Source organism: Neolamprologus brichardi, chromosome 7 (assembly GCF_056152115.1).
Source record: "Neolamprologus brichardi isolate AB-2024 chromosome 7, ASM5615211v1, whole genome shotgun sequence".
NCBI classification, from domain to species: domain Eukaryota; kingdom Metazoa; phylum Chordata; class Actinopteri; order Cichliformes; family Cichlidae; genus Neolamprologus; species Neolamprologus brichardi.
Window position 1 is genome coordinate 24546204 of NC_142110.1, and position 26236 is coordinate 24572439.

Here is a 26236-nt window from a genome sequence, read left to right on the forward strand (position 1 = left end):
AAGCGGACTGACAGGATCTGCAAAGAGTGGTGCGCTCAGCCGAACACACCATTCAATCAGAGCTTCCTGACCTGCTGTCCATCTACACCAAGTGGTGCAAGACTAAAGCCAGGAAGATTATGATGGACCTCTCCCATCCCAACAATACACTCTTCTCAGTGTTGAGGTCTGGGAAGTGCTTTTGCTCCCCTAAGGCCAAAAAAGAGAGAATGAGGAGGAACTTTTTTCCCCAGGTTATTCGGGTCCTGAACCAGGTGTAGAACTGGACTCTCTCACACACATCACATCATCACATGCACTGTTTGTTTGTTTTTTTGCACACTTCTTAAAATTTATAATTTATTTTTATTCATAATTTCTTTGGTAAACTGTTATTTGCATATTTTTACTGTAAATTACTAAGAATTTACTGTAAGTTAAAATCTGTAAATTTTGTAGTAATCTGTAAATCTTACTGTCAGTTCTTACTGTCATTTACTGGTCGGGCATTGCACAGCAATAAGCATTTCTCCACATGTCATACGTCATGTCATGTGTATGGTTGTGTGTGACAAATAAAATTTGAATTTGAACAGCCTACCTGAGTTTTGTTGCTGACATACTGAAGCCCACATTTTCCTGACAAATGTAGCACAATGTAAGGGGAAATAAACAGGCTTTCCTGTATAAGAATAACAAGAATAAACAAGAAGCAACAAAGAAATAATTTTACTGTTTGTGGTAAGTTTATATTGAACAGCTGCAATAAGCTGAAGTTCTTAGACGTAAGAGCATATCTGAAAACACATTTCAGTCACTGTTTAAAGAGCAAGAGTTGTGCTGTAGCTAAATGTATTACCATTAGTGTCCACGATGACTTTGAAAACAGAATGCACTGGAAATGTACGTACATGAAAATTATACAGAGTATAAAACCATACAGAACTATTATCTCTGTAAAATTGTTTTATTTTTAGGCCATCTTTTCATTTACAGTGAAAGTCTACAGTTACTTATGCATCTGATCAATATACTTTAAAGTTAAATTAAATTAAAAGTGACTGGTATCGGACTATTATGTACACTTGTGGCCTTTTTAAAAAAGATATCTGTGGTAAGCCAATATATTAGAGCAAAACATTTCTGGCACAACTTCACCTACTTCCAAGGTGGAGGGAGAGGACGAAAGAATTCACAATGAAGGAACTCCAGAAACACTTAAGGGTTGACCCTGATGAAGGCCACAAGCCAAAACACGTTGGTCAGTCAATAAAGTTGTTCATCTTTCCTTAAGTGTTGCTGGAGTTCCTGCATTGTGAAGCCGATATATTAGGCACGAATGTGATGCCACCTAAAGCATGATGCAGGTACTGCACTAAAAAGCCGCACACTGTTAAGGTACCATATTTGATTTTACTTAAACACATGTACATCACATTTCAACAATAGAAATTACACAATTTAAAAAACATTACACCTATCCATACAAGAAACCATTTTATAAAAACCTCAAATCCAAAAGACACAAAAGGAGGAGAGAAAAATGTTCACAGTGACGTCAACAAGGCAAAAATCAAACCCGAGCAAAAACAGGACACACTGAAAGAAAGTCAGGAAACTATTTTTAAAGAGTACTTGGCTGAGGCATGATGGTATTAGCAAGTGGCATCAAAAAAAAAGAAAAGAAAAAAAAGAAACCCCACAAAAGAAAAAACATGTGGAAATTAAAGTGAGATCAAACTAAAGTGAAGCTGTCCACTTCATGTGCAATTTTATTTTTTAAAATTTGTCAGAATTTATATTTAAAAGAACATCTTATTTTGGAGAGTTTATTTTTTGTGACTGAATTATTTCAGATTAAAGTTTTTTTTAATAAGACATAAACAAAACGAAACAAAAAACACCACAATCAAAAGTCATAAATCTGAATATTAAATAAAATGGACATCAATTTGGGATTCAAACTTTTAATTGAACATGTAAAATACAAAACAAAAAAATAAAAAACAAAACATTCAACCCAAAATTAAAAAAAAATACAAAAATGTTAGTCTGAAGTTTTAAGTCACTTACAACAGATTACAAAAAACAGACATTCTCAACCCCCCCCCCCCCAATAAAGTTATCAGATAATAGAAATGAAAGGAAAAAGTGCTTTTTTTAGTGCTTTAGTTGATTCTTCTTTAAGCTTGATGAAAATCGAATGACAAACAAATACAAAAATGTAGCATTTGTAGTTCCCTGTGGGATTTTGTTTCGTGGCTCATTAATTGTAAAACAGAAAGCATAAACTGCTAAACTGGCATTAGCTTTAGCCACTTAGCTTCTGGCTAAGTCAAACAAAGCTTAAGAAAAAGACTAACTCTGTGGTTTACACTAAATTCCATGTGTCAAAGACTGCTCACATAACTGCTGAACATTGATACAGAATACAAACACTTTACACCAACATATTAACTGTAAGGCTTAGTTGCAATAGTACAATACAGAGTCATATGATGATACTGTTTACAAATCCCTGAAGACACCAATGTATAATAATGAGGTTTAAACACATTTGTTTGCCAGTGGTTTAATACACAGTCATGAAACCCTCCACCTAAGTTTGCATCGAAAGCTATAAAGACACTATTTAACAATAGTATCAGTTTCTCTTAACATTTGAAGATTTGAACTGTCAGCAAGAGACTTGATGGACCTTTTGCTGTTCTTTCATACAATTAGACAATATTGAGTCAGAATCAGGACAAGATTAAAAACTACTTTTTATATTTTCTGTTTCCTCCCTTTATAATTTGCCTGCAGACAGACTTCCATCAGTCAGTGTTTATAAGTCAGATTAATATGTTTGGTTGTAAGTAAAGGCCAAATTAAGTCTACCACTAAGATTAACTGTATAGTCATTAGAAAACAGTAAATACATCCATTCCAGTTTCTCAAGAGTGCACCGTGTCATTTTTTTTTAAACGTTGTGTTTTGTCTGATTAACAGTTCAAAGCCTGAAAATGTTCAGATTACATCGATAAAGACACAGAAAAGCAAGAAATTAATATATTGGGAAAGCTGCAGGCAGAGAATAACTGTTCTTATTAATTGACTAGCGAATTAAATTATTATTCAATTTTTTTAGCACAAAAACAAAATGTAGTTAAGTTTCCAGTTTAATTTGCTGCTACTAAAGTAAACTAAAGCCTGCAACCGGTCATGTGACAAACTTGAACCAATAAAGTGCAGGTAAAAGTAGCTGTGGGAGTAAAAGTAAGCTTTTGTAAAACTTCTTCTTCTACAGGCTTTTACTATGTGAACCAAAAACGTCCAGTAGATTTTTCACAATAAAAGCCTAAAAACTATGGGAGGGATTGAACCCTTTGAGCTATCAAGAGGCTTTTAATTTAATATCAAGTCTGCGCACGTGAAATGCTGAGATGTTTACCAGAGATGAAAAAACAGAGACGCAATTCTTGTAAATGTTTTTTTCAGTAAACTAACCCTTAGAGAGGATGTAAAGTGCTCTCATTTGTGGATGGTATTGTTAATTTGTTATCAGAAACAGTGATTGATAACAGACTGTCTGATTCTGACAAAAAAAAAATAATCAGTGATTAGTTGGAATCAGCCGATTTAATATCAACCACTAAAATACTATCACTGAATTATTTTCATGGGTGACTGATGGGGGAAGACCAGCAGCTCAAACTGAAGTCAGCAGCCATCTAAGAACCTTCAGGTGCTTGTGTTTAAGGCAGCCATCGCAAAGGTCTTACTATGTCTCAGGGTTGATAGCTGTAGCCTTAGTAACGATCTTCATGTACTGAGTGTAGATGGCTTCAAATGCCTCATCTCTGTGCATCATTGCGCCGAAGACCATAGGCTGCAAGAGAACAGAGGAACATCAGAACCAGACTCCACACAAAAAGAAAACAGAGCCACACTTGTTACACATCAGTGTAACAAATTCATACTGTATAGAAATCTGTTTATTTTAGAGTACATCACTTGTCATACTTATTAGTGGTACTTTTACTTGTCAGAGTGTATTCTTACATCTGTGAAATGCTTCTTCTAAATGAGTAAAAACAATTTTAGTTTCTTTGCTATTCTGAACTGAGCTCTTACTTTTTGGGTGGATGGTGTCGCAATGGAGATCCCCATCCCAGACCCAGGCAGCACTGACAAAACTTTGTACTGTGAGAAACAACAGAGCAGATCAGAGCAAATTCAGACCAATGCAAGGGAAACACATGTGCAAGAAGAGCAGACACGAGCGAACGTTAGAAAGGTTTTAAATATCTGATGTTAGAAAGTAAAAGACTGTTTCCTGAATAAATGAAAACAAAGGGCATGCTTCAGTACCTGCAGCACTTTTTGTTTCAGGTTTTTACTCCATTAAGACTGTTCTAAGAACTAACACTGCAGTGTAGTGAAATGACATGTCTGCTTTCTTTCTTTTTTTAAAAATTAATTAATTAATAATTTAATCTAATCAAAGACACTCAAAGGTTTACACAGGCTAGTTACAGTGGCTTCAAAAACACAAGCTAATCAGGAAATGACATCACAAAGTAATCTAATTGAATATTATAAACCTGGGAAGCATCAACAATATTTCTAAAGTGAACACTTACCTTCTGGATGTCAGTAATGTCGAGCAGTTTGATGACTTTGTTCCTCTTTGAGGACCCGGACCTGGAGCTGGAGCTCTCGAAACACAGGTAACTGTAAAGACAGCAGAGACTCTGTTATCTCCCGCTCCTACAACGCTCTGCAATGGTGATTATAAGAGATTATAAGCACTCAGAACATTTATGGCACCCATCCACCAAGGATCAGCAACACACCCTAATGGAAACTTACATACTGCTACCTGATAAGCCAAACATAAGAAAAGCCCAGCTCTTTCATCAGACACCCTGGCAGTTTATTTTCTTCTCAGAAGTCTGAAGTAACTACTGTTCATTATTTATGGTCTTTATTATCCTGCATCTCTCACACCAAACCCTAGTTGTTCGGGGAGAGACCCTTCAGTGTTGGTACTCCTACACTCTGAAGCCCTTTCCTCTGAGATCATTTTCAAACAGAAGTTTACTCGTCACCTATTTACCGAAACCTTTGGCCAATAACCTTTTTAACCTTTAACTTTTCAGGTAAAGCAGCCTTAGGCTATTCAAACTTTACGTATAAATGTAAAAGTGTCATATGAAATACTTTAGCAAACGCAAGTTTACTGTTTGAATGTTCATACAAAGACAGAACCAAAAATGCTGCAGAGGCTGCGCGACGTCAGAAAACAAATACGGGGCAAATAAATGATGTACTCAACATGTTATCGCTCGCTCTGCTTATTACTACAAGTGCCAAACTTATAGGAGGAAACATTCTGTGTGTGATAAACAGAGATGTGCCACAGTGTCTCTCTCTGCTCATTCTGTCAGATGACTTACTTCTCGGTGACATAAAGCACTCCGTTGCGGATGTAGTCTGTCGGTGTCTTCCTGTCTCTGTTGATGAGGCAGCAGCGCCAGCCAGTCTCACACACTGAAACAATCATTACAATTAAAACATTTCTGGTAAGAAAACAGTCAACATCTAAAGTCCTTTCTATTAAACTGCATTAGCAAATAGATAATTCAGTTTTAGATTCTTTTATGCATCTGTAAAACAATTTTTTGTCCTTTTCAAGTAGAGTGTACATAAACGTCAAATTTATCTGTTTAAATTTACAATAAAATAATAATATGTGCAAAAAATGAAGGGTCTGAATCCTTTCTGAATCTACTGCACATTACCCACAAAGAATGATGGGCCAACACTTCAGACTGAGTTAGAAGGATTCATCTATTAATTCATTTTCTCCTGTAGTTCCTTTCTCACCTGTCAGAGGGCGCTCACTCTCTGGCAGGTTAAACACCTCATGAAAAGCTCCTCTCTTGGTGCTGTAGTATCGCCCTCCATCCTCATCCCGATTGACACCCACAGGAGCTGCTGCGGTGAGGCTGCCTCGGCCCCCAGCAGCTATCACCTGAGCAGGTAGACAGAAGCAGGTACACAATTTGCTAATCACTACAAGTAGCAGTGTCTGAAGCATCCCTGCAGTCAGATGTATAATCCAGTGCAAAATCACCCCTTACTTTACATTTTTCTTCTAGTAAGACAGACTTTCTTGTAGCTTTTAAATTGGTCTTGAGCAACAGTTCTTTTCAGATTTTTCTTTGGACACTGCTTGCTTTTTACTCTGTCTCAGAGCAGTCCTGGTACATGATCTTTTTCACTGGAATGTGTTTCAGCTCACCTGATGCTGTCCTCCAATACTGCTACAAAATTTTTTATAAGGAATCCGTGAATCGCAACCTTATCGTGGTGGAGGGGTTTGTGTGTCCCAGGGATCCCAGGGGCTATGTTGTCTGGGGGCTTTTGCCCCCTGGTAGGGTCTCCCATGGCAAATTGGTCCTGGGTGAGGGACCAGACAAAGAGCGATTCAGAAGACCCCTATGAAAAAAACACCGAGGGAACAGTTTACCCTGCCCGGGATAGGGTTACCGGGGCCCCGCCCTGGAGCCAGGCCCGGGGAGGGTGCCCGAGGGCGAGCGTCTGGTGGCCGGGCCTTAGTCCATGGGACCCGGCCGGGCACAGCCCGAAGAGGAGACATGGGCCCATCCTCCCGCAGGCCCACCACCCGCAGGAGGCGCCATAGGGGTCGGGTGCATTGTGTGCCGGGTGGCGGCCAGGAGCGGAGGCCCTGGCGGACTGACCCCCGGCTGCCAAGACTGGCAATAGGGACATGGAATGTCACCTCTCTGGTGGGGAAGGAGCCTGAGTTAGTGCGTGAGGTTGAGAGGTACCGGCTAGATATAGTCGGGCTCACCTCTACGCACGGCTTGGGCTCTGGAACCAGTCTCCTGGAGAGGGGCTGGACTCTGTCTCAGTCTGGAGTTGCCCCTGGTGAGAGGCGGCGGGCTGGGGTGGGTATTCTAATATCCCCTTGGCTTGCTGCCGGTACGTTGGGGTTTTTCCCGGTGGACGAGAGGGTTTGTTCCCTGCGCCTTAGGGTCGGGGAACGGGTCCTGACTGTCATCTGCGCTTATGCGCCGAGTGGCAGTTCGGAGTACCCAGCCTTCTTAGAGTCCCTGGGGGGGGGTGCTGGAAGGTGCTCCACCTGGAGACTCTGTTGTCCTGCTGGGAGACTTCAATGCTCACGTGGGTAACGACAGCGAGACCTGGAGGGGCGTGATTGGGAGGAACGGCCTCCCTGATCTGAACCCGAGCGGTGCTTTGTTATTGGACTTCTGTGCTAATCACAGTTTGGCCATAACGAACACCTTGTTCGAACATAAGAGTGTCCATAAGTGCACGTGGCACCAGGACGCTCTAGGCCGTAGGTCGATGATCGATTTTGTAATCGTATCACCAGACCTGCGACCATATGTTCTGGACACTCGGGTAAAGAGAGGGGCTGAGCTGTCAACTGATCACCACCTGGTGGTGAGTTGGATCAGGTGGCGGGGGAGGACGCTGGACAGACCTGGTGCACCTAAACGCGTAGTGAGGGTGTGCTGGGAACGACTAGCAGAGGCCCCAGTCCGCGAGATCTTCAACGCACACCTCCGGCAGAGCTTCAACAGCATTCCGAGGGAGGCGGGGGACATCGAGTCCGAATGGACCATGTTCAGCGCCTCCATTGCCGAAGCTGCTGCATTGAGCTGCGGCCGCAAGGTGGTTGGTGCCTGCCGTGGTGGTAATCCCCGAACCAAATGGTGGACACCAGAGGTGAAGGGAGCCACCAGGCTGAAGAAGGAGTCCTATCGGGCTTGGTTAGCCTGTGGGACTCCGGAGGCAGCCGACAGGTATCGACAGGCCAAGCAGAATGCGGCTCGGGCAGTGGCTGAAGCAAAAACTCGGGTGTGGGAGGAGTTTGGAGAGGCCATGGAAAAAGACTTTCGGACTGCCTCGAAGAGGTTCTGGCAAACCGTCAGGCGTCTCAGGAGGGGAAAGCGGTGCTCTACCTGCACTGTGTATAGTGCTGGCGGAGCGCTGCTGACGTCGACTGAGAAAATTGTCAGGCGGTGGAAGGAATACTTCGAGGACCTCCTCAATCCCACTGACGCGTCTTCCAAGGAGGAAGCAGAGTCTGGGGATGAGGGGAATGACCCGCCAATTTCTGGGGGCGAGGTCACTGAGGCAGTTAAACAACTCCTTGGTGGCAGAGCCCCTGGTGTTGATGAGGTCCGCCCCGAGTTCCTGAAGGCTCTGGACGTTGTAGGGCTGTCCTGGCTGACACGCCTCTGCAATGTTGCGTGGAGATCAGGGGCAGTACCCGTGGACTGGCAGACCGGGGTGGTGGTCCCCATCTTTAAGAAGGGGGACCGGAGGGTGTGTTCCAACTACAGGGGGATCACACTCCTCAGCCTCCCCGGTAAAGTCTATGCCAGGGTGCTGGAAAGGAGAGTTCGTCCGCTAGTCGAACCTCTGATGCAGGAGGAACAATGCGGTTTTCGTCCTGGTCGCGGAACACTGGACCAGCTCTTCATCCTCTCGAGGATACTTGAGGGTGCATGGGAGTTTGCCCAACCAGTCTACATGTGTTTTGTGGACTTGGAGAAGGCATTCGACCGTGTCCCTCGGGGTGTCCTGTGGGAGGTGTTGCGGGAGTATGGGGTGTCTGGCCCATTGCTACGGGCCATTCGATCCCTATACAACCGTTGCAAGAGCTTGGTTCGCATTGCCGGCAATAAGTCGGACTCGTTCCCGGTGGGTGATGGGCTCCGCCAGGGCTGCCCTTTGTCACCGGTTCTGTTCATAATTTTTATGGACAGGATTTCTAGGCGCAGCCAAGTGGCGGAGGGCTTTCGCTTTGGTGGCCTCAGGATCTCATCTCTGATCTTTGCGGATGATGTGGTTCTGTTGGCTTCATCGGGTGAGGGCCTCCAGCTCGCACTGGAGCGGTTCGCAGCCGAGTGTGAAGCAGCGGGAATGAGGATCAGCACCTCCAAATCTGAGGCCATGGTTCTCAGCCGGAAAAGGGTGGAGTGCCCACTCCGGGTCGGGGATGAGGTCCTGCCCCAAGTGGAGGAGTTCAAGTATCTCGGGGTCTTGTTCGCGAGTGATGGGAGAAGGGAGCCGGAGATCGACAGACGGACTGGGGCTGCAGCTGCAGTAATGCAGACGCTGCACCGGTCCGTCGTGGTGAAGAGGGAGCTGAGTGTAAAAGCGAAGCTCTCAATTTACCGGTCGATCTACGTCCCTACCCTCACCTATGGCCACGAGCTGTGGGTAGTGACCGAAAGGACGAGATCGCGGATACAAGCGGCGGAAATGAGCTTCCTCCAAAGGGTGGCTGGCATCTCCCTTAGAGATAGGGTGAGAAGTTCGGCCATCCGGGAGGGGCTCAGAGTAGAGCCGCTGCTGCTCCACATCGAAAGGAGCCAGCTGAGGTGGTTTGGGCATCTGGTAAGGATGCCCCCTGGGCGCCTCCTGGGTGAGGTGTTCCAGGCATGTCCCACCGGGAGGAGGCCCCGGGGCAGACCCAGGACACGCTGGAGAGATTATATCTCTCGGCTGGCCTGGGAACGCCTTGGTGTTCCCCCGGATGAGCTGGAGGAGGTGGCTGGGGAGAGGGAGGTCTGGGCCTCTTTGCTTAGGCTGCTGCCCCCGCGACCCGGCCCCGGATAAAGCGGATGAAGATGGATGGATGGATGGATACTTGAGTTCAGCCTGGAGGTAAAACGAGCACGTTTCCACTCAAAAACAGAAAATTGAAGGCTCTGAATTGAATCTGAATAAAAATTCTGCCAAATCAAAGAACTTAACCATAAATTGTCCAGTTAGATATTAGCTTCTAGCAGAGGTATCAGTGTCTTTGACATGCAAGCATAAATATCTAACTTGCTGTTCTTTACTGCAGGAAACCTTCCACTGACCTTTACTGTAATCACCACACAGGACCAGAGCTTTTAAATGTTTTAAGCTGCTGCATCACCCATACTCCCCCCAAAAATGTACTCAGGTATGCTGGAAGATAGGCTGAAATTCAGTGTATGTGCAGCTCAAGACATTAGTTGGGAACAAACATTAACTGTGTCTGTTAACACTGGGTAGGATACATCTGTCAGCAACATTAAAAACGCCTGTCTAACATTTTTAGGATCTAGTTCAATAAAAACAGCTGTGATAAGTTGGAGCAAAAACACTTCTAAGGTGTGTTTGGCACTGAGATGCTGCCAGAGGATTTGGTCGTGTCAGAAGCGTAAGCAGAGCGCCCATGGGAAGGTCACAACTCAGCTGAACAGCACATTTTAACCTCTTAACATCTACCAGGTCATCCACAGCCTGTCTGGGGTTAAATCTTTTTTGGGGTGTGTGTGTGTGTGTGTGTGTGTGTGTGTGTGTGTGTGTGGAATATTTACCTAATTTGTTTTGCCAAGTAGAAATGTTCTAACAGAGGATCTATAACAGTGTAAATACTCTGGAAATGTAACATCTTCAACTTTCTTTAGCACATGGCTTAAATACTCCAAAATGCTAACCCTCCCCCAGTGAGCTTTGCTGGTGACTTGGTGTTTGTTAAGCAGTTAACAAGATGATCAATCATTATCTCACCTGTCATGTAGTAACTATTTTACACTTAGAAAGAGAAGACAACAAAACTTTATTCATTCTTACCTGAACTTTGGCATTAGATCTTACTTGGAGGTAAATCACAACATTTGTGCCAGATCTACATTTGTTAAAAGGGTGAAGCTAAAGCAAAGGTCACAGGGTCATCTGAATATAAAGTGGGAAAATCTGACTAGTACGCCAGGTGTAACGTTACGATTCAGGACGTCCCACTCTAAGAGGATTTTAACCAGATAGACCAACACTTCAGCAGCTGATTGGTTACAGCCAGTGATGTCAGTCAAAATATCTGATCACAACTCTCACCACAGCACACACTATGGGCCTCTACACTGTGATTGTAAATATAACACACACACACACACACACACTCAGCGCACAATCCTACCTGTTCACATTCAGACAGCTGGGAGAGAAAAATACAACCAGACCAGTAAGAACCAGTAACAAGCTGATCCAGTCTGTGCTGGTTTTTCCAGCCTATGATCTCACTACTGCAGGGTTTGTTCCTTTACGTCATGTAACTGACACAGACTAACATCAGCCCGGTGCTGAGATCTCTGAGCTCCGTGTGTAGATGTATGCAGGAGTTTGGACTCACTCGTCGGCCCAGCATAGTGTTGCTGCGCTCTTTCAGCTGCAGGTCGGTGGGTAAATTTGTCCAGATGATGTAGGGGGTGTCATAGCGCTGCCTCAGCTTGGGACAACTCTTAAAGATGAAGTCAATGATGAAGAACTTGATACCTGCGTATACACCTGAGGATTAAAGAGTAAAAATCTTTTATAGTGCATATACTGGACAAAAAAAAGTTGAATATGAAGCTGCTAAGCAAGATGCAAAGAGGAAGAAGAAGATTCATGGATGTATTGAAGGAGGAAATGCAGAATGGTGCTGTGACTAAAAAGATGCTAGAGACAGGAGAGGACAGAGGCACACAATCTGCTGTGATGACCCCTAAAGGGACTCACCACAGCCATCCCACCCATCCCCAGCAGAAACGTTCATTTCCATCAAAACTATAAGGTTCCTTCAAAATGAGCATTCATCTACATTGTTGGACTTAATAGACACTTGTCCGAAATCTTTATCACAGGTCTGCATGCCTTTTTAACAGGCAGTAATCAAGAAGAATCACAGGAATATCTGGCCTGTTATATATAGCTGTTTTCACAAGTGTACTGGATTCCTCACCTTTTATAGTGCACATGTGAACACAGATATCTGATGCACCCTTACACCCTTTGTGTAATGTTGGATTGTGCTGATGTGTGAATACAGGGCTCGCAAAATTTCAAAATCCCTGGTAGCCCTTTGGGCAGAGACTCTTCAGTTTTTGGTAGCCCAAAATAAATTTAAGTAGCCCGAACAAAAAAGAGAGCAATTTTTTGATTGATGTTTTGTTTCCTGTTTTGTTTCCGTTACAATATTATACATTAAAGTATAATATTGTAACGGAAACAAAACATTAATCAAAAAATTCCTGAAACACAAATTACAACATTGTATAAAAATTACAATCATCAACTCAAATACTTGGTTCTAATTGAACAGAAATTTCTATGAACTTGTAAAAACTGTGTAGGACATGAATCAGTCTGTGTCAGATCCTGAATTTGAAATTTCCACTGAAGTCACGGGTAAGAGGTAAGTGGAACCAAGACCATTTTCTTTTTGAAGTTTGCAAAGACTGCTAAATTTTGCCAGTGGGAAAACCAACAACACACCCGGCAGAACATTATGTTATTTACACGGGTGCACATAAGTGGTCCGCATGTGCGCATTCGCTGTCAAAATAAAAGACGCGCACCAGATAAGAAGTTGCAACGCGCGTTTGCATCCATATAAAAGGCAGTGTTTTTGTCCCCTAGAGTGGGATTTTCACGGCACATTCCACACCACATCTGTGTGAGTTCATCATTTGTTTGAAGCCAGCTCACCTCCTGCAACCACTTTTCCGAGAATACGCGCTTCTTTTGTGGTTCGGACTCCTTCTGACATTTCTTTGGAGGTGGAGGAACACCAAAGTAATTGCTTAAAGGAGCTTCTTTGACATCTTTAAGAGTTCTAAACAAATGTCTGTCCTCCTCCTGAAAATCCTATGTACGCAAACACACATTGCAACTTCTTATCTTGTGCGCGTTTTTTATTTTGACAGCGAATGCGCACCTGCGGACCACTTATGTGCAGCCCTGGTTATTTAACTCGTCATATTGCAGCCACAGAAATTCTTTTGTCCATGAAACCATAAAGCTGCACTTTCTTTTTGCCTTATAGTCTGATTTGTCATAACTTTTCCGTTTTGTGGTAAGCTTTTCTTTGGCTGTCACTTCTTCACCCTGACCTGTCTTATTTGGCTCAGCAGAACTAAAATATATATCCTGCTGCTTTTACACACGCACTCACATAACGCTCAGCGATTCTCTGCGCGATCAACCTCTCACATGTTTAAGCTTGCTGCGGGAGATTTCACTTGTCATGTTTGCATAGTAAGCTAACGATTGATAAGACGATGTCAGAGGAATTGGTGCGCAAATTATCGTCACTCACCAATCAGTGCTGTCACTCTCTATACACAGTTCGCGCGATTGCAAAGTGAAAGCAAAAAACAAGCGCAAATTCAAACACGATTTCAATATGTCACATATTGACAGTGGCTCACCGATGCCAATGACATAATTACCCAGCTACACCTCCGAAAGAATGCAAAAGCATTGACATAAATTTTTCCTTCCTATGATAGCCTGACGGGCAGGGCAGAGATAGATTTTGGTAGCCCGACTGGCAAAATCTCTAGCCCCGGGACGTCGGGCTAGCGATTTTGCGAGCCCTGGAATAGCACAGCTAATATTTCAGTGTATTTTCTGCTAGTGAGTGGGCACCATATGTGTTGCCTACTGCACATTATTTCCTAACCACATTCAGTGTTTCCAATTGTGTCATGATCTTTGAAGGAGACCGTTTGCTGTTGTAATTATATATTGTTAGATTATGAAAGTTTTGAACTTTCAAATAATGTCACCTTGTCCCCAAGGAGCTCATCAAAAAGCAATAAAAAAAAAAAAAGCTTAATATTAGCTGCAGCCCTATATTCAATGAATTTATGAAGGTATGACTGGAGCCAAACGTTGGACATAACATTAATGTTCAGCGCTCACACAGCTGTCGTGTTTTTAGACATGTGCATAAACAGAATATCTTTTCTCATCCATTCTTTTAGTGGATGATATATATTCTTTCATTCTGATATTTACTGAGAACAAGTGATTTAAATCTCAATAAGGGAGGGAAACAAGAGCACAGAAGGTGATCAACTTTTTATTTATTTATTTATTTTTTACCTATGATGAATCCCAGCAGTTTGTACGGGAGCAGGCATGAGGAGATGAAGGTCAACCACAGACCAACGTACAGCTTCTGAGTCAGCTCCGGCTGAACCCACATGAACAGACTGCGCACACACACACACACACACACACACACACACACGCACATGCACACGCACAGTATAAAGAAGCACTGTAAATGGATCACCAGTTCTTTCTGAGCTGAAACATAAAACTGTGTGTAGAAAAGCTTACTTCTTTATTTTCTCCAGTATGTTGGCCATCCTTCCAAACAGATTCTGTAAGGACATAACAATAATAATTAAATGTGTCAAAAAGAACCACTTGTGACCTTAGACCTCTCACTGTCCATCACATTTCACCTGAGCTTTCTGAGCGACATCCAGGACCAGCTGGAACTTCTCAGACACAGTCAGGTCTTCCTTAGGAGGCTCCTGAAAAAAGAAAATGAGAATCCCGAATATCTGTTATTAAAGAACTTAACAGTTTCCATTTGGACATCAGGACAGTTTTATGCGAGTCATTTCATAATAAAATGTTTAGTAATGAATATGAGGAGGCCAGAATAAAGAGAGATTTCTCACCACTGGCTCTGAAACTTCAGGTACAATGCTCCACTGGATCCTCCAGCCTCTAAGAGCAGAGAATCATGGGAAAATATGAGCTACACAATTAATATAATGAACTTCATTGCCTTGTATGCCCTTAAATGTGTCTTGTTGTATCAAGACACATTTAAGGGTCCCTCATCAGACCACTGTAACCAGATATTCAACAAAATTCTGCAGTAAACTTTTGCTCATATTGAACAGCTCTGATCCAGTCAGCTGATCATCAAGCGACTGGCACTTTAACGATTTCAGATTCTTACAATGGTCAGTATGTTGACTTTAAGAGCCAACTGTTCACTTAACACATAATTCATGACCCTGACATATGAATACACTGATAAGATATGGAAAAAAAAGTATGTAAAAAGATGCTAACTACTGAATTTGCACTAGATTTGCCACGGCACGACTACATGCGTCTTAAATTGAAGAATCTACTGAAGCCATTTTCCTAATAACTCTAAAAGTAAATAACATATTTGTCCAGCAAGTTAAAAAAACAAAAACACCACAGACAAGGGAACAAGTATTCCTGATAAACCTTACCTACACTGACTTAGTACTGAACCTTGACCTGGTTTAAAACTGTTGCCTTTTGTCTGGTTCTGATAAAAGCGGTGTGACTAACTTAGAGAGAGCAAAGGTTACACTAACTTGGCAATGAGGTAATTCAAGGACAGGCGGAGAATGGCGAGGAACAGGAACATGGGGATGACCCATCCATTCCACGCCACATACATGTAGACCTGTGGAGATCACATAGGTGTAAACACATTTAGCTTTGAATCAGTCTGTCTACTTGTGTTATATCTGTTGTGACTGGTGGATCCAATCCATGTTTAAAAGAATTGACTGTTGACCACCTGAACTGTGTGTGTGTGTGTGCACTCACAATGAAGGCAATGGCTGATGTATAGATGGAGTACCAGCTGGATAAGGCAGAAAGGTTCCTCATGAAATTGGTAACGGGTCTAAATCCTCGTTCTGGAAAGTAGACAAACTGACATCAGCTGACTTAATCATGACAAAGAAAACCTCAGCTCTATAAATGCATAAACTTATTTGAATGTTTATGCATTTGGCTTGGGTTTAGTATATCTGATGTCCTGGTGATGTGAATGGGATGCGTGGCTAACAAGGAGATGCAGTCTGTCTCAAACCCAGACTCATTAATGACTATCACATGCTAAATGTCCCCTTCTGTTTCCTTATTTGCTCTGTGGAGCACATTTTGAGAATTCCCTTGAATTTAAACGTTTTAACTTCTTACATAGTTATGAAATAACAACAGGGTATATCTATGCAAATGTTCCTTTATCCTTGAGCTACTGAAAACTAAATGACTCTAACAATGACTACACTGCTGCCTAATCAGTTAATGCAATAGTTTTAACCCCTTGAATCTAATCTCTTCAGTTAAATTTTTATATTTAACGTAATGATGTTCTGTGGGACGTACAATATTGTCTACTTATTGCATATGGTCTAATGAACTATTTTACCGTATCCCACAAAGATCTATTCTTGGCTCTTCACTGTTTCACTTGCTCATGCTTCTGTTTATAGCAAATACATGACCTGTTACTGTAGTATTATTGCACACTATACCCAGCAGTGCAGCTCACTGTCTTCAGACAATGTTGCATATTACATTTGGTAAAAAAAAAACAAGCAAACTTACTGAGCCGTCTCATGTTTTCAGTCAACCTGTGGATTATAAAAAAGATAACATGATAAAGAACACAATGAAAACCTATGCGGCTATAATAACTCCACAGCAGACCTGATCCAATTTTCATACTTTTCAGTAACTTTATTGTTACGGTTGCAGTTTTACAATTACAAATATAAAAGGTTTCAGATATGTTTGCATGGCTGGAAAAACTGTGTGGATTAGGTGATAAGTTCTTGAAAAGCTCAGCACTGCAGTGTGTGTGTGTGTGTGTGTGTCTGTGTGAGTGTTTAAAGATGTCATTTTTTAAGTTAACATGATAATAAAAATGTCAGTTCAAACAATGTCAGTTTTCAGTTTTCTACCATTACAGTTCTGCTAACACCCAGAAGTCTGTCACAGACAGTTACAGAATGTTTTCTGACCTTTTGGCACTCAGTGGTTCCTCCGTCTCCACTGTCATCTCCTCTGGTTGGAAGCGGAAGTCTTCGATGTAAACACCAAATCGATCATAAAGCCATTTCAATAAGTTGTCAACCAGAGTCTCCTTCTGTTTGTCTGAGGGGAGAAACAAGGCAATTGTGATAATAATTAAAGGACCATTCAATTAATTCTGTTTCTTTTCACGTCAAACAAAGGTGAAAAGATGGAACATCTACAAAAAGTGAAAGAGCATAGATCAGCCATACCACTGCCAGCAGCTGAAGGAGCAGATGGAGCTTTAGGTGTCTGAGATGGTGAGTCTTCAAGTCTGCAAGAGGTAGAAACTGTGTCGTGTCAGTCCAGCATAAAGCATAGGAGCAAAGTGGACTCAAAGTGCATATAACGGGCTCCCTTTAATATATGAAAATATATATATACAACTAGCCTGGATCTCAGGGCATCGTTGATTTTCTGTTCCAGCTCGATGCGTCTGCAGCGCTCCTTTTCTAACTCCTGTTTCAGCGAATCCACATTGGACTCCTCTTTAAGTTTTCTCAGCTCCTCCTCTGAAACAGACAAACACTGGAAGTTAAAAGTGCTAAACTTATAATAGTGAAACTGAAGCATGACAACGTAGGTGACAGAAACTTTATTTTATTCCTATTAATACGATTAGTATTTTTTTGAGGATGCGGGCACAAATGGCTTATTCACCAAAATCTCTCTGCATACGTGTCAAATGAGGTCAGCGGGGTTATTAATAGCTCTGTGTGTGTGTTACATAAAAGGCCAAATATTGACTGATTACAGAGCGCTATCGGGACTGTACTGGGGGATGTTTGACGCTTACAATGAACTGACAACTGAAGAGCTGTGATGTCGACTCATCAGTTTCTACAAAGCTGATGGATGGAAGACTTGAATGACACTTGTTTGAATGCGATTCTGACAAAATCATTTCAACTGATTTGAGTGAGAGGAAAGAGACCTGACAAAAAACCTGGCACCTGGTCTGCTTCGTCTACGTAAATCTGACCTTGCTGAGCTAAAGTTCATTGGTTATTTTTCAAAATAAAACTTGACATATGAAGATAAAAATCATAGAATACTCACGCAAATAGTGCTTCTCCAACAAGGCAATTTCTAAATGACCTTTAACCTCATTTAAATCTGTCCTGTCATCCATAGCTGCAGAAAAAGATCCTGGACCAGCCTTAGAGAGAGCAGAAGAAAACATAATAAGCAACATAACATAAAAAAAAGTAAAAATACTGATTTTCTCTGTGTGGTTCTGCACCTGAGCATCACCCTGCGGCTCCACCTCTGCCTCCCTCACCTCCTCTGTCTCTCTGACAGAGGCGCGAGGTTTAATCACAATCTCCTCGCTGCATTCTGTGTCGGATGTGTTGGGCGACTCAGCCAGATCCAGGAACTCATCCCGCCGTCCCCTGAACCGGATCCTGTCCAGACGCTTCAACATGGTGGGCACCACAGAGTCGAGTGTCTACCTGAACATGACTAGCCCCCCAGCTGCAAAGACTAGAACAAAAAAGAAGCAATTTGCAAATTTTTTTTACTGGTCCACAGTGGCAAAAGAGAGAACTGAGTATGAAAGTGAAGCTACCAGCCAATCTACATCCCCTCCTTCACCTATGGTCACAATTGGAAAATAACCTTCCTTCCCAGGATGTCTGGGCTCCCCGTTAGATATAAGGTGAGGAGTTTGATCATTTAGGGCTCAGAGTAGAGCCACTACTTTTCCACGTCAAAAGGAACAGGTTGATATGGTGTGAATATCTGAATAGGATTACTATTCAGATAGCTGATGTCTGTGGGTGCTTCACAAATCCAGGAGACATGGGCCTCTCGATAATAATAGCAACTTCATTTATATAGTACTTTTTAAAACAGTTACAAAGTGCTTCACATGTTACAACATACAGACACATAAACGCATAATCAGCCATACCAACCAGACAGCGGTCAGAGTTATATCTTTCACACAGGCCTCCGGACAGCAAAAGCTACGGCCACCACACACTGCCACGCGATAAACCATTGAGATGCCAACAACGGGCACCGTAGGCAGACGCGGCCTCGAAAAGGTGGAAGATGATGGGCAGCTCTGAGGCATGACTGCATGTGAGCGCCAAGATGCAGCTTTGGGGGCAGTAGTAGCAGCAGCAGCAGTAACTGGCAGAGTTAAACGCAGATGCCCGGCTTCTGGACGAGGGAGATGACTTAGGGTCTGTGCTCGAGCCAGGCAGCCAGGAGGAGTAGTGGCGAGGAAGCCCAGGTGGGGACACACCTGTGACAGCCAGTCAGTGAAAGAGCAGCATCCCCATCGGGCATCAATCCCAGTCCAAACAGTCCCCAGTGTCGCCGGTCTGAGGGACATCTCCAGTAGCTGGGAGGCAGAAGCATTATCCCACTCTGGACCAGATGGCCACTCAGGCTGTCCCGCACTTGAAAGCATGGTGCATCCACATTTTCCAGTGTGTAAAATTTGTTCACCAGTCGAATAGCCTCTGGGTATAGATGGAATGGGTGTCACCAGATACCCTTGTTACCCTTTACTAAAACCCTTGGCTCTGAGTTGCAGGACATAGAGCAAACTTGGGATTTTGGCGTCGTCCTGAGGTTAAGCCACATCTCATCAGCCAGAGCCAGGAGATCTGCTGAGATGGCTGGCTCTTCTCCAGAGTTGGCCGAACTGGACCAGGGGTGTGTGTCAACACAATGAGCTGCTGGGACCGAGCACTGCAGAGTAGCTGCCAATTTCCCACTGCAGAAGACGTGTAGGGAAACCAGGTGCTTTCCTTGAAAACTCCATGATAAGCTCCTCCCTCTACCTAAGAGCCTATTTCAGTCGCTGGATATCCTCTTGTAACTGCGAGCATGCCGGTGGGCAATGACAGACAGCCATGGCTTGAGGGCAGCAAACAGCTGACAGACAGGCTAAAAACAAGGCTACCCAGGCTAGGCTTGGTAGCAGACGAACCAAGTCAGGAGGCTTCAGGGCGTGTTGGTTAGCAGCGGTTGTACCATTAGAGTTGAAAAGGGTGTCAAGCAGGAATTACAAATTTCAAAAACCATTTAAGATTTAGTAAATCGAGAAAAAACATTAGAAGTCGCCAAGATATGCCGAGAGTGGTTTGAAAAACGGTGGTCCGGAAGTGACATCAATAGATGGATGGATGGAGACAGCTGTTTATCACCATCTGTCACCATAATCAGTGATTTAGCAAAGCAGAGCCTTCCCTCCATGACAGCAGTACTGCAGTGCACGAGCATTTAAAATGCCATTTAAAACCAGCTGTGATGTCGACTCTGAATGGGTCATGTTTGTACAGTAAAGTTTATGTTAGCCTTCCTGTGATTAATAACAGTTTTTTCTAATTCTGTTTTGTTCTTTTTTTCTAGCATTAAGCAAAGGTGTATAGATGAATTTGTCCTGAAAAGAGGCTTGTGCACCTCTCAAACTGCTGAAGTCATGACAACGAGCGAGGTACTGCAGCTTAGAACAGGAAGTTTGCCCACAGGAAGCAGAGATAAGGGCTAGTCGTTGACTAATAGACTAATCGAAGAAAATTAGCAGATTAGACGACTACTAAAGTAATCATTAGTTGCAGCCTATTTATAATTAGGAACAGCAGTTTTTGGTATCCGGGAGGTTTACAATATTCAACATATCTGTTTCAGCATGCTCACACTTGTTGAATCAAACGAAATCAAAGTGGATTGTTTAATTTAAAAATAATAAATAATAAAAACGATCACATTTTATTTATTTTTTAAATCTAAACAGCAAAGAACTCTTTAGTCATGCCTGGCACGGAAAACCCATGCGACTCTAAACTCTGGGTTTTTTAGCAATGAGGATGGAGAGCACAGCAGGGCCGCAAATTAAATTAAACCAAGTACAAGGAAAACATAAAGACGCACATTTGACACACACTGAACATGTTCGCTTCCGCTCTACTTTTAACTGTGATAACTGACCTGTGTGTGAAGCTCCTACAGCACTTAAGTCATCACAGTCTACTGCATGTTTATAAAGGGAGAGTCCACTTCATGCTACTGACATGAAGTCACAAAGTTAAATGTTTGTTTTGGGAGGAGGAGGAACGGTTTCATCATCTGCTCTTTAAAAACAGAACTGGCTGCAGATTTTGTGCCATCTCTTGTAAAACTTGGACTCTTGGTTTATGCTCACCACCAGCTCAGTCAGATTAAAAACTGGGATTTAATTCCATGTCACTCATATTAATTATACAAATGTACACCAACATTATGACCAACCAACTCAGTATTCTAACGTTGTGTCTGGACAGTGTAAGAATTTCTATACCTATTACATGTCATAAAACACATCATTTAAACATGAAGACTTCAAGTTTACTACATACTAATTGATAAACTGACTGATCATTTTGCCTGGCTCAACACTGACTGTCTTATCTAAGCCATAGACATGTTTCTGTAAATGTTTAACTAATCTTTTAAGCCGCTAATTATGATCTGGGTCCATTTGTTACTTTTGAAGCCAAAGAAGATTGTCGATATGCTTTTAAAGAGAAATGTCCATCACAATATGTCTGCTATGCAGGAAGAAAACACAATTAACTGGGACTTTGTTGTTTCTATAAGAAGGAAGCCCAAGAACATCCATCCATCCAACCTCTTCCACTTTTTAATTCAGAGTATAAAAAGGGAAGACCGGAACTTATTCCAGCTGTTCCAGGGCAACCGCTCAGAGACAGACATCTGCACACTGACATTCACAATCTAGACTCACCACTTCACTTCACTTCACGTGCATCTCTTTGGAGAGTGGGAGGAAGGCAGAGAAAACCCACCCTACCACAGAAAAACATGCAAGCTCCAAACAGAAAGTTGAGAGAGTAATCCTTCAGAGTTTTTCTACTCTGAGCACTAACTGCACTCTCTTCACACACATATTCATATAAGCACTTTTATCGATATCTAAGCACTCTGACTAACATTAACACACAAGGATGCACTGGGGGTAACTCGGGGTTCAGTATCTTGCCAAGGATTCAACATGCAGACTGGAAGAGCCAGGAAGTGAACCACCAACTTTCCAGTTGGTAGACAATGCACTATATTTTTCATGTTTGTTATTTATTCCTGCTGTCTTACTATTCATATATTATTCCTGGCCAGTTGGTGTGGAGCACCCACAATTTCACTGCACATATAGAACGACAATAAAGGGCTATTCTTTGCTATTTTCCACTGAGTGATGTGATTGGTAAAAACTATTAAATAATCCAGTGAATCAAAGACATAAGAAAATGTGGTCCTAAATCTGACTGGTTGTAAATCACTGCTTGAAAATCTCAATGTAGCCAAAATCAAACTAAAATTTACTCCGTTTTTGAAGTGGTAAGGTGCAAACACACATCAGCCTCTTTTCCATTTCAGGGTCCCAGAGCAGCTGGAGTCTATCATTGCTGTCATAGGATCAGAAGCACCCTGGACAAGTCACTAAGTAACAACAAAGTATCAGCCATCCACATTCAGAATGTTCCAATCAGAATCTCCAGTTAACCTATCATGCATTTCTTTGGACTGTGTGAGGAACTGAAGCAGACATCAAAGAAGTATAACAGGAATGAGCTACTCAGCTGTCGGTCTCCAGCTGTACATGTCTGTATCATCAACAGAAGAATAATCTAGGCTTTACTGTGAGGCAACAGTGGTAACCATCACACCACTCTGCCACCAAGGAGTAACACAGTTAAATCCCACACAGCTTTGCTTCAGCTGATTTTTTCTCTTTTAAAATGCAAACATCTAATAAAAAGTTTCAAACTTAATAACAAAAATTTTAAAGCATATTATTCTACATGTAATATTAAAATATAATATAATAATATTCTAAATCACCTGCAATAATGTCAAAGCTCAGCCCATGATGTGAAGCACTACCCTCACAGAAATCTAAACTGAAACCAGAATCTCCTGTGTGTGATCACAACACACGAACGTCCTCAGCAGAAGTTACAGTCCTGCTCTAAACTACAGCAATGGCTGAAGGTGTGTTCAGCCTGAAGATCACCGAGCAGTCCGACCGGTCTGCCTGCTTCTGTTGGTTACTGTCTGAACAGGCAGTACTGACTGACAAAGGCACTGACTGCTGTCTGGGAGCTTCTAATTATTACCGCACAGATTAGCACCTAACAGAAAGCAGGAGCAGAAACAGACTTTTTCTGACCCTTTGCAGGTAACACAGAGATAAATTTAACACCTTTAATACTATCCAAAAGATGAGATTATAAAGGAAATCTGTTTGGAGTGATAAAGCCTAGATTTATTTATTATGACATCACATTTTTCAGTACTTCTAATCAATGTGACCTGACCTGGATAAGCAGTAGAAAAATTAATGGATCAACCCATAATTCCTATTCACTGCAACCTAGTGTTTCCCATGGATGTGGTTATTTTGTCTCTAGGGGACATTTTGCTAACTATGTACTCTGCACCTTTTTTATAGATTTTCACAGGAAAAAGTAAAGTAGTGACCAGAAGATGTCATGTGCTCATAATAGGCATGAAAGTCATGTAATTCATGGCTTTTGATGATTTCTTTGAAATGTCCTTTTTGTGTAATGGAACGATAATGCAGCATTCATCTTTAATTACTTTAAACAAAATTAAGTGCACAAATTTACATTTATTTTGGAGCTTCTGTAATCTACACAGGATCAAAAGTATGCATGAAGGCTCAAGTAGACAGCTACTCTTTTGGAAGTCAACAGAAAATACAATGAGCCCTCTTTATGTGTTATTTTTATTATCTTATTGCCCCGTGACCCGGGCAAGGATAAGCAGAAGCAAATGGATGGATGGATGGTATTTCATTATCTTATATATTAGATTATTTTGTTGAAATGTAACAGTAATGTAAAATGAATTCATTACAAGTAAAATACTCATTTTTGAATTCTGCCAACAGAGATATAATCAAATCCTGAGAAAATGATTTCCTTCCTAATCTTCCTGCACTTACAGCGTAAGTATTGTTTGTTAATAACCACCATCCAACTCTGTAAAAGAAATCTACTTCCAGCTTGCCCTAATGTGAATTGATTTCTTTAATGTGCTTATCAGCACCAAGTCTTATGTTCAGCGATAACAATGCAAACTTTTTTTAAGCTCCTGATGGAAAAGGATTTCCCCATTACCATGCAAATAGATTACATATTATCTTGTTAATAATATTTTACACATATATCAAAAATGTATAGAAATGTTTTGATGATGAAAACAAATCGGGTATTTATTTTTCCATTATCCTACATTATATGCACTCACTTGTGGCCTGAGATTAAAGTTAAAGGGTATGAATCATGACGGTGTAATCTAGTCCTCAGTTCATTCTATGCTTCATAGGCAACCGAGTTGGCCATCATGTGCTAATCAACTGGACAGCGCACGATATTGTCTGGTTGTCGCAGATTGCTTGGATGGGTGGCGTTTTGTTTTGTCAAGCTTTTGAATTTTTTGGCCCTCCATTAAACCCACTTCACTGTGGACAGTGACACTGGTGTTCCAGCAGTTTCCAGTACATGCCAGGCATGAGACCTGGTATTTCCGGGCTGGTCCCTGAACATCCAAACCAATTTCCTGCATTCTGAGAGTAACAGACAGAACAGGCTGCCCTCCCAGACCTTGGCAAACTGATGACACTTTAAGTTGCCATGATAATACAATTCCAAATTCATTTGCTATTCATTATTGCTCACTAATAAGACAAAATTATTTCTTATCCGATTACTCAATCAACTGATGGAATAATCGGTAGAACACTCGATTTCTAAAATAATCAATAGATTTTCAAAACCACGAGGAAGATTTTGACTTGTAGTAATGGTGATGAAGTCATATCTCGAAAAGTTAACTTGATCATTTTCAACTCATTTTCCTAATTAAAAATTAGATTTAAGAAAATAAGTATTTAACATCAAGTTTAGAGATTTCATTCATTTTTCAAATTATTTAGAGCATTTGGTTGATTTCATTACTGATCATGAAGGTAAATATATTTTAGAGCCCATTAAAAAAACAAAGGGTACAACAAACTACACAATATCTAACATGTAAATCGTTTTATTTTTATAGAAGAATAAAATGTGCTCCTCCTCAGTCTGCAGCAGTTTGATCTGGCAAGTACTGTAAGTGCCCATTAACAGAGTCTTCTCCTCTTCTAAAATTGTGTGGTCCTTTCAGCCTGACTGAAGTCAACCTTAACAACATTCCTATCCCAACGCTCTAAGAGATCTTTGAACTCATGTAAGGAAACTCTCCCAGTTTGGGGTCAAGAGCCAGACACACTCTCCACTTTTAAAATTAGTCTTAAAACTTCTTTTTTTGATAGAGCTTATAGTTAGAACTGGATCAGGTCACCCTCAACCATTCTTTAGTTCTCCTTCTAAAGGCCGAGCTTGCTGATAGAGCTCCATTTCTTTTCCACAAACTTTTTTTCACTCCCCTGGTGTTTATATACCACTGCTCTGTGTCATTAAATTGCATCTTCTGTCTACCATAGTGTGTTTTATCTCTCTTCTCCTTCTATTCATGCCACAGCTAGTCGCAGCAGTTGGCTACTCCTCCCTGAGCCTGGTTCTGATGGAAATTTCTTCCTGTTAAAAGGGAGTTTCTTTACTACTGTCGCCAAGAATAAGTTCAAGGGTTAAAAAGCTACAAATTACTTCTATCTAATAAAGTATTTTTATATCATCATCAAGTTTCATTCCAGTCTTAAAATGACATTCTTATACCCTTTAAGACAGATTTCAAGGAAAATTAAATAACTCCTTTACTACATTGAAGGGTCTAAGTAACAATCATGTAATTATTAATTGGACTGTTGATTATTTTCTCTGTTAATGATTTTTATATCATATACAGGGATAAAAAACAAACAGCCCCAAACAGGTGCAGTCCAAAACCAAATATTCATTTTACTATCTGTACAACAAAGGAATATGACAGATTTGCACATTTGAAAGTTGAAAATAAGTGCTTTGTGCAAATGACTACAACAATAATTTAATAAGAAAAAATAGCTGCCTGGTAGTTTAGTACCCATGTAGTAGATTAAATTACTAACTTGCTGTCTAATTAAGTTTTTTAAGACTTCCCATTACCCTCCCACCTTAATGTGTGACAGCCAATTAGCTGCAGTCTACAGAAAGCGCACCGGTCGGTCCGCGGAGCACAGGTTGGGCACACCTGGACACTCCAGAGAAGATATAAAGAGAATCCTAACAGTGAAGTGCGAAGAAAAGAAGCAAAGGGCGAAGAAGTGTCTCACCATGAGAGCAAAGATGAAGCAAACTTTCCCTTCTTTCTGTTTTTCCCGGCGATCCAAGCCCACTGGAAACCGGGTCAAACCCGCTCCTAAGCCGATGTAAATCGGACCAGAATCCACTGAGACACGCTCCACGCCTGTCTCTCTCCTCCGTCCTCACAATTAATCCAGATGTGGGGGGCTGTGAGGGTGTTTAACCGAACCGCGTTGCTCCATCGGACACAATAATCACTTCTGTGGGCGGGGTGAGCA

General features: G+C 41.8%; 1 protein-coding gene across 1 annotated transcript; it reads right to left on the reverse strand.

Moving 5' to 3' along the window:
* Nucleotides 1–1372: 1372 nt before the first annotated feature.
* On the reverse strand, nt 1373–26236 carry LOC102783264 (GRAM domain-containing protein 4-like). Its single transcript, XM_006782304.3, has 19 exons — nt 25988–26236; nt 17939–18180; nt 17755–17854; nt 17087–17207; nt 16908–16969; nt 16644–16776; nt 16228–16253; nt 15439–15530; nt 15201–15292; nt 14520–14568; nt 14298–14369; nt 14170–14213; nt 13930–14039; nt 11192–11346; nt 5851–5998; nt 5421–5514; nt 4605–4695; nt 4096–4164; nt 1373–3850 (listed from the first exon to the last, which is right to left on the reverse strand). Exons 2-19 carry the CDS (start codon nt 18119–18121, stop codon nt 3743–3745), a joined length of 1749 nt encoding a protein of 582 aa, XP_006782367.1. The 5' UTR covers nt 18122–18180; nt 25988–26236; the 3' UTR covers nt 1373–3742.

Bases quoted from the DNA above. Each gene is read 5' to 3' on its own strand.
- LOC102783264 (XM_006782304.3), bottom strand. From the start codon at position 18,121: ATGTTGAAGCGTCTGGACAGGATCCGGTTCAGGGGACGGCGGGATGAG. The intron at 14,214-14,297 runs GTGAAATGTGAT...ATGTCCTTACAG, and splicing joins ATGTCGCTCAGAAAGCTCAG to AATCTGTTTGGAAGGATGGC. The intron at 4,165-4,604 runs GTAAGTGTTCAC...TGTTTCTCACAG, and splicing joins ACATTACTGACATCCAGAAG to TACAAAGTTTTGTCAGTGCT.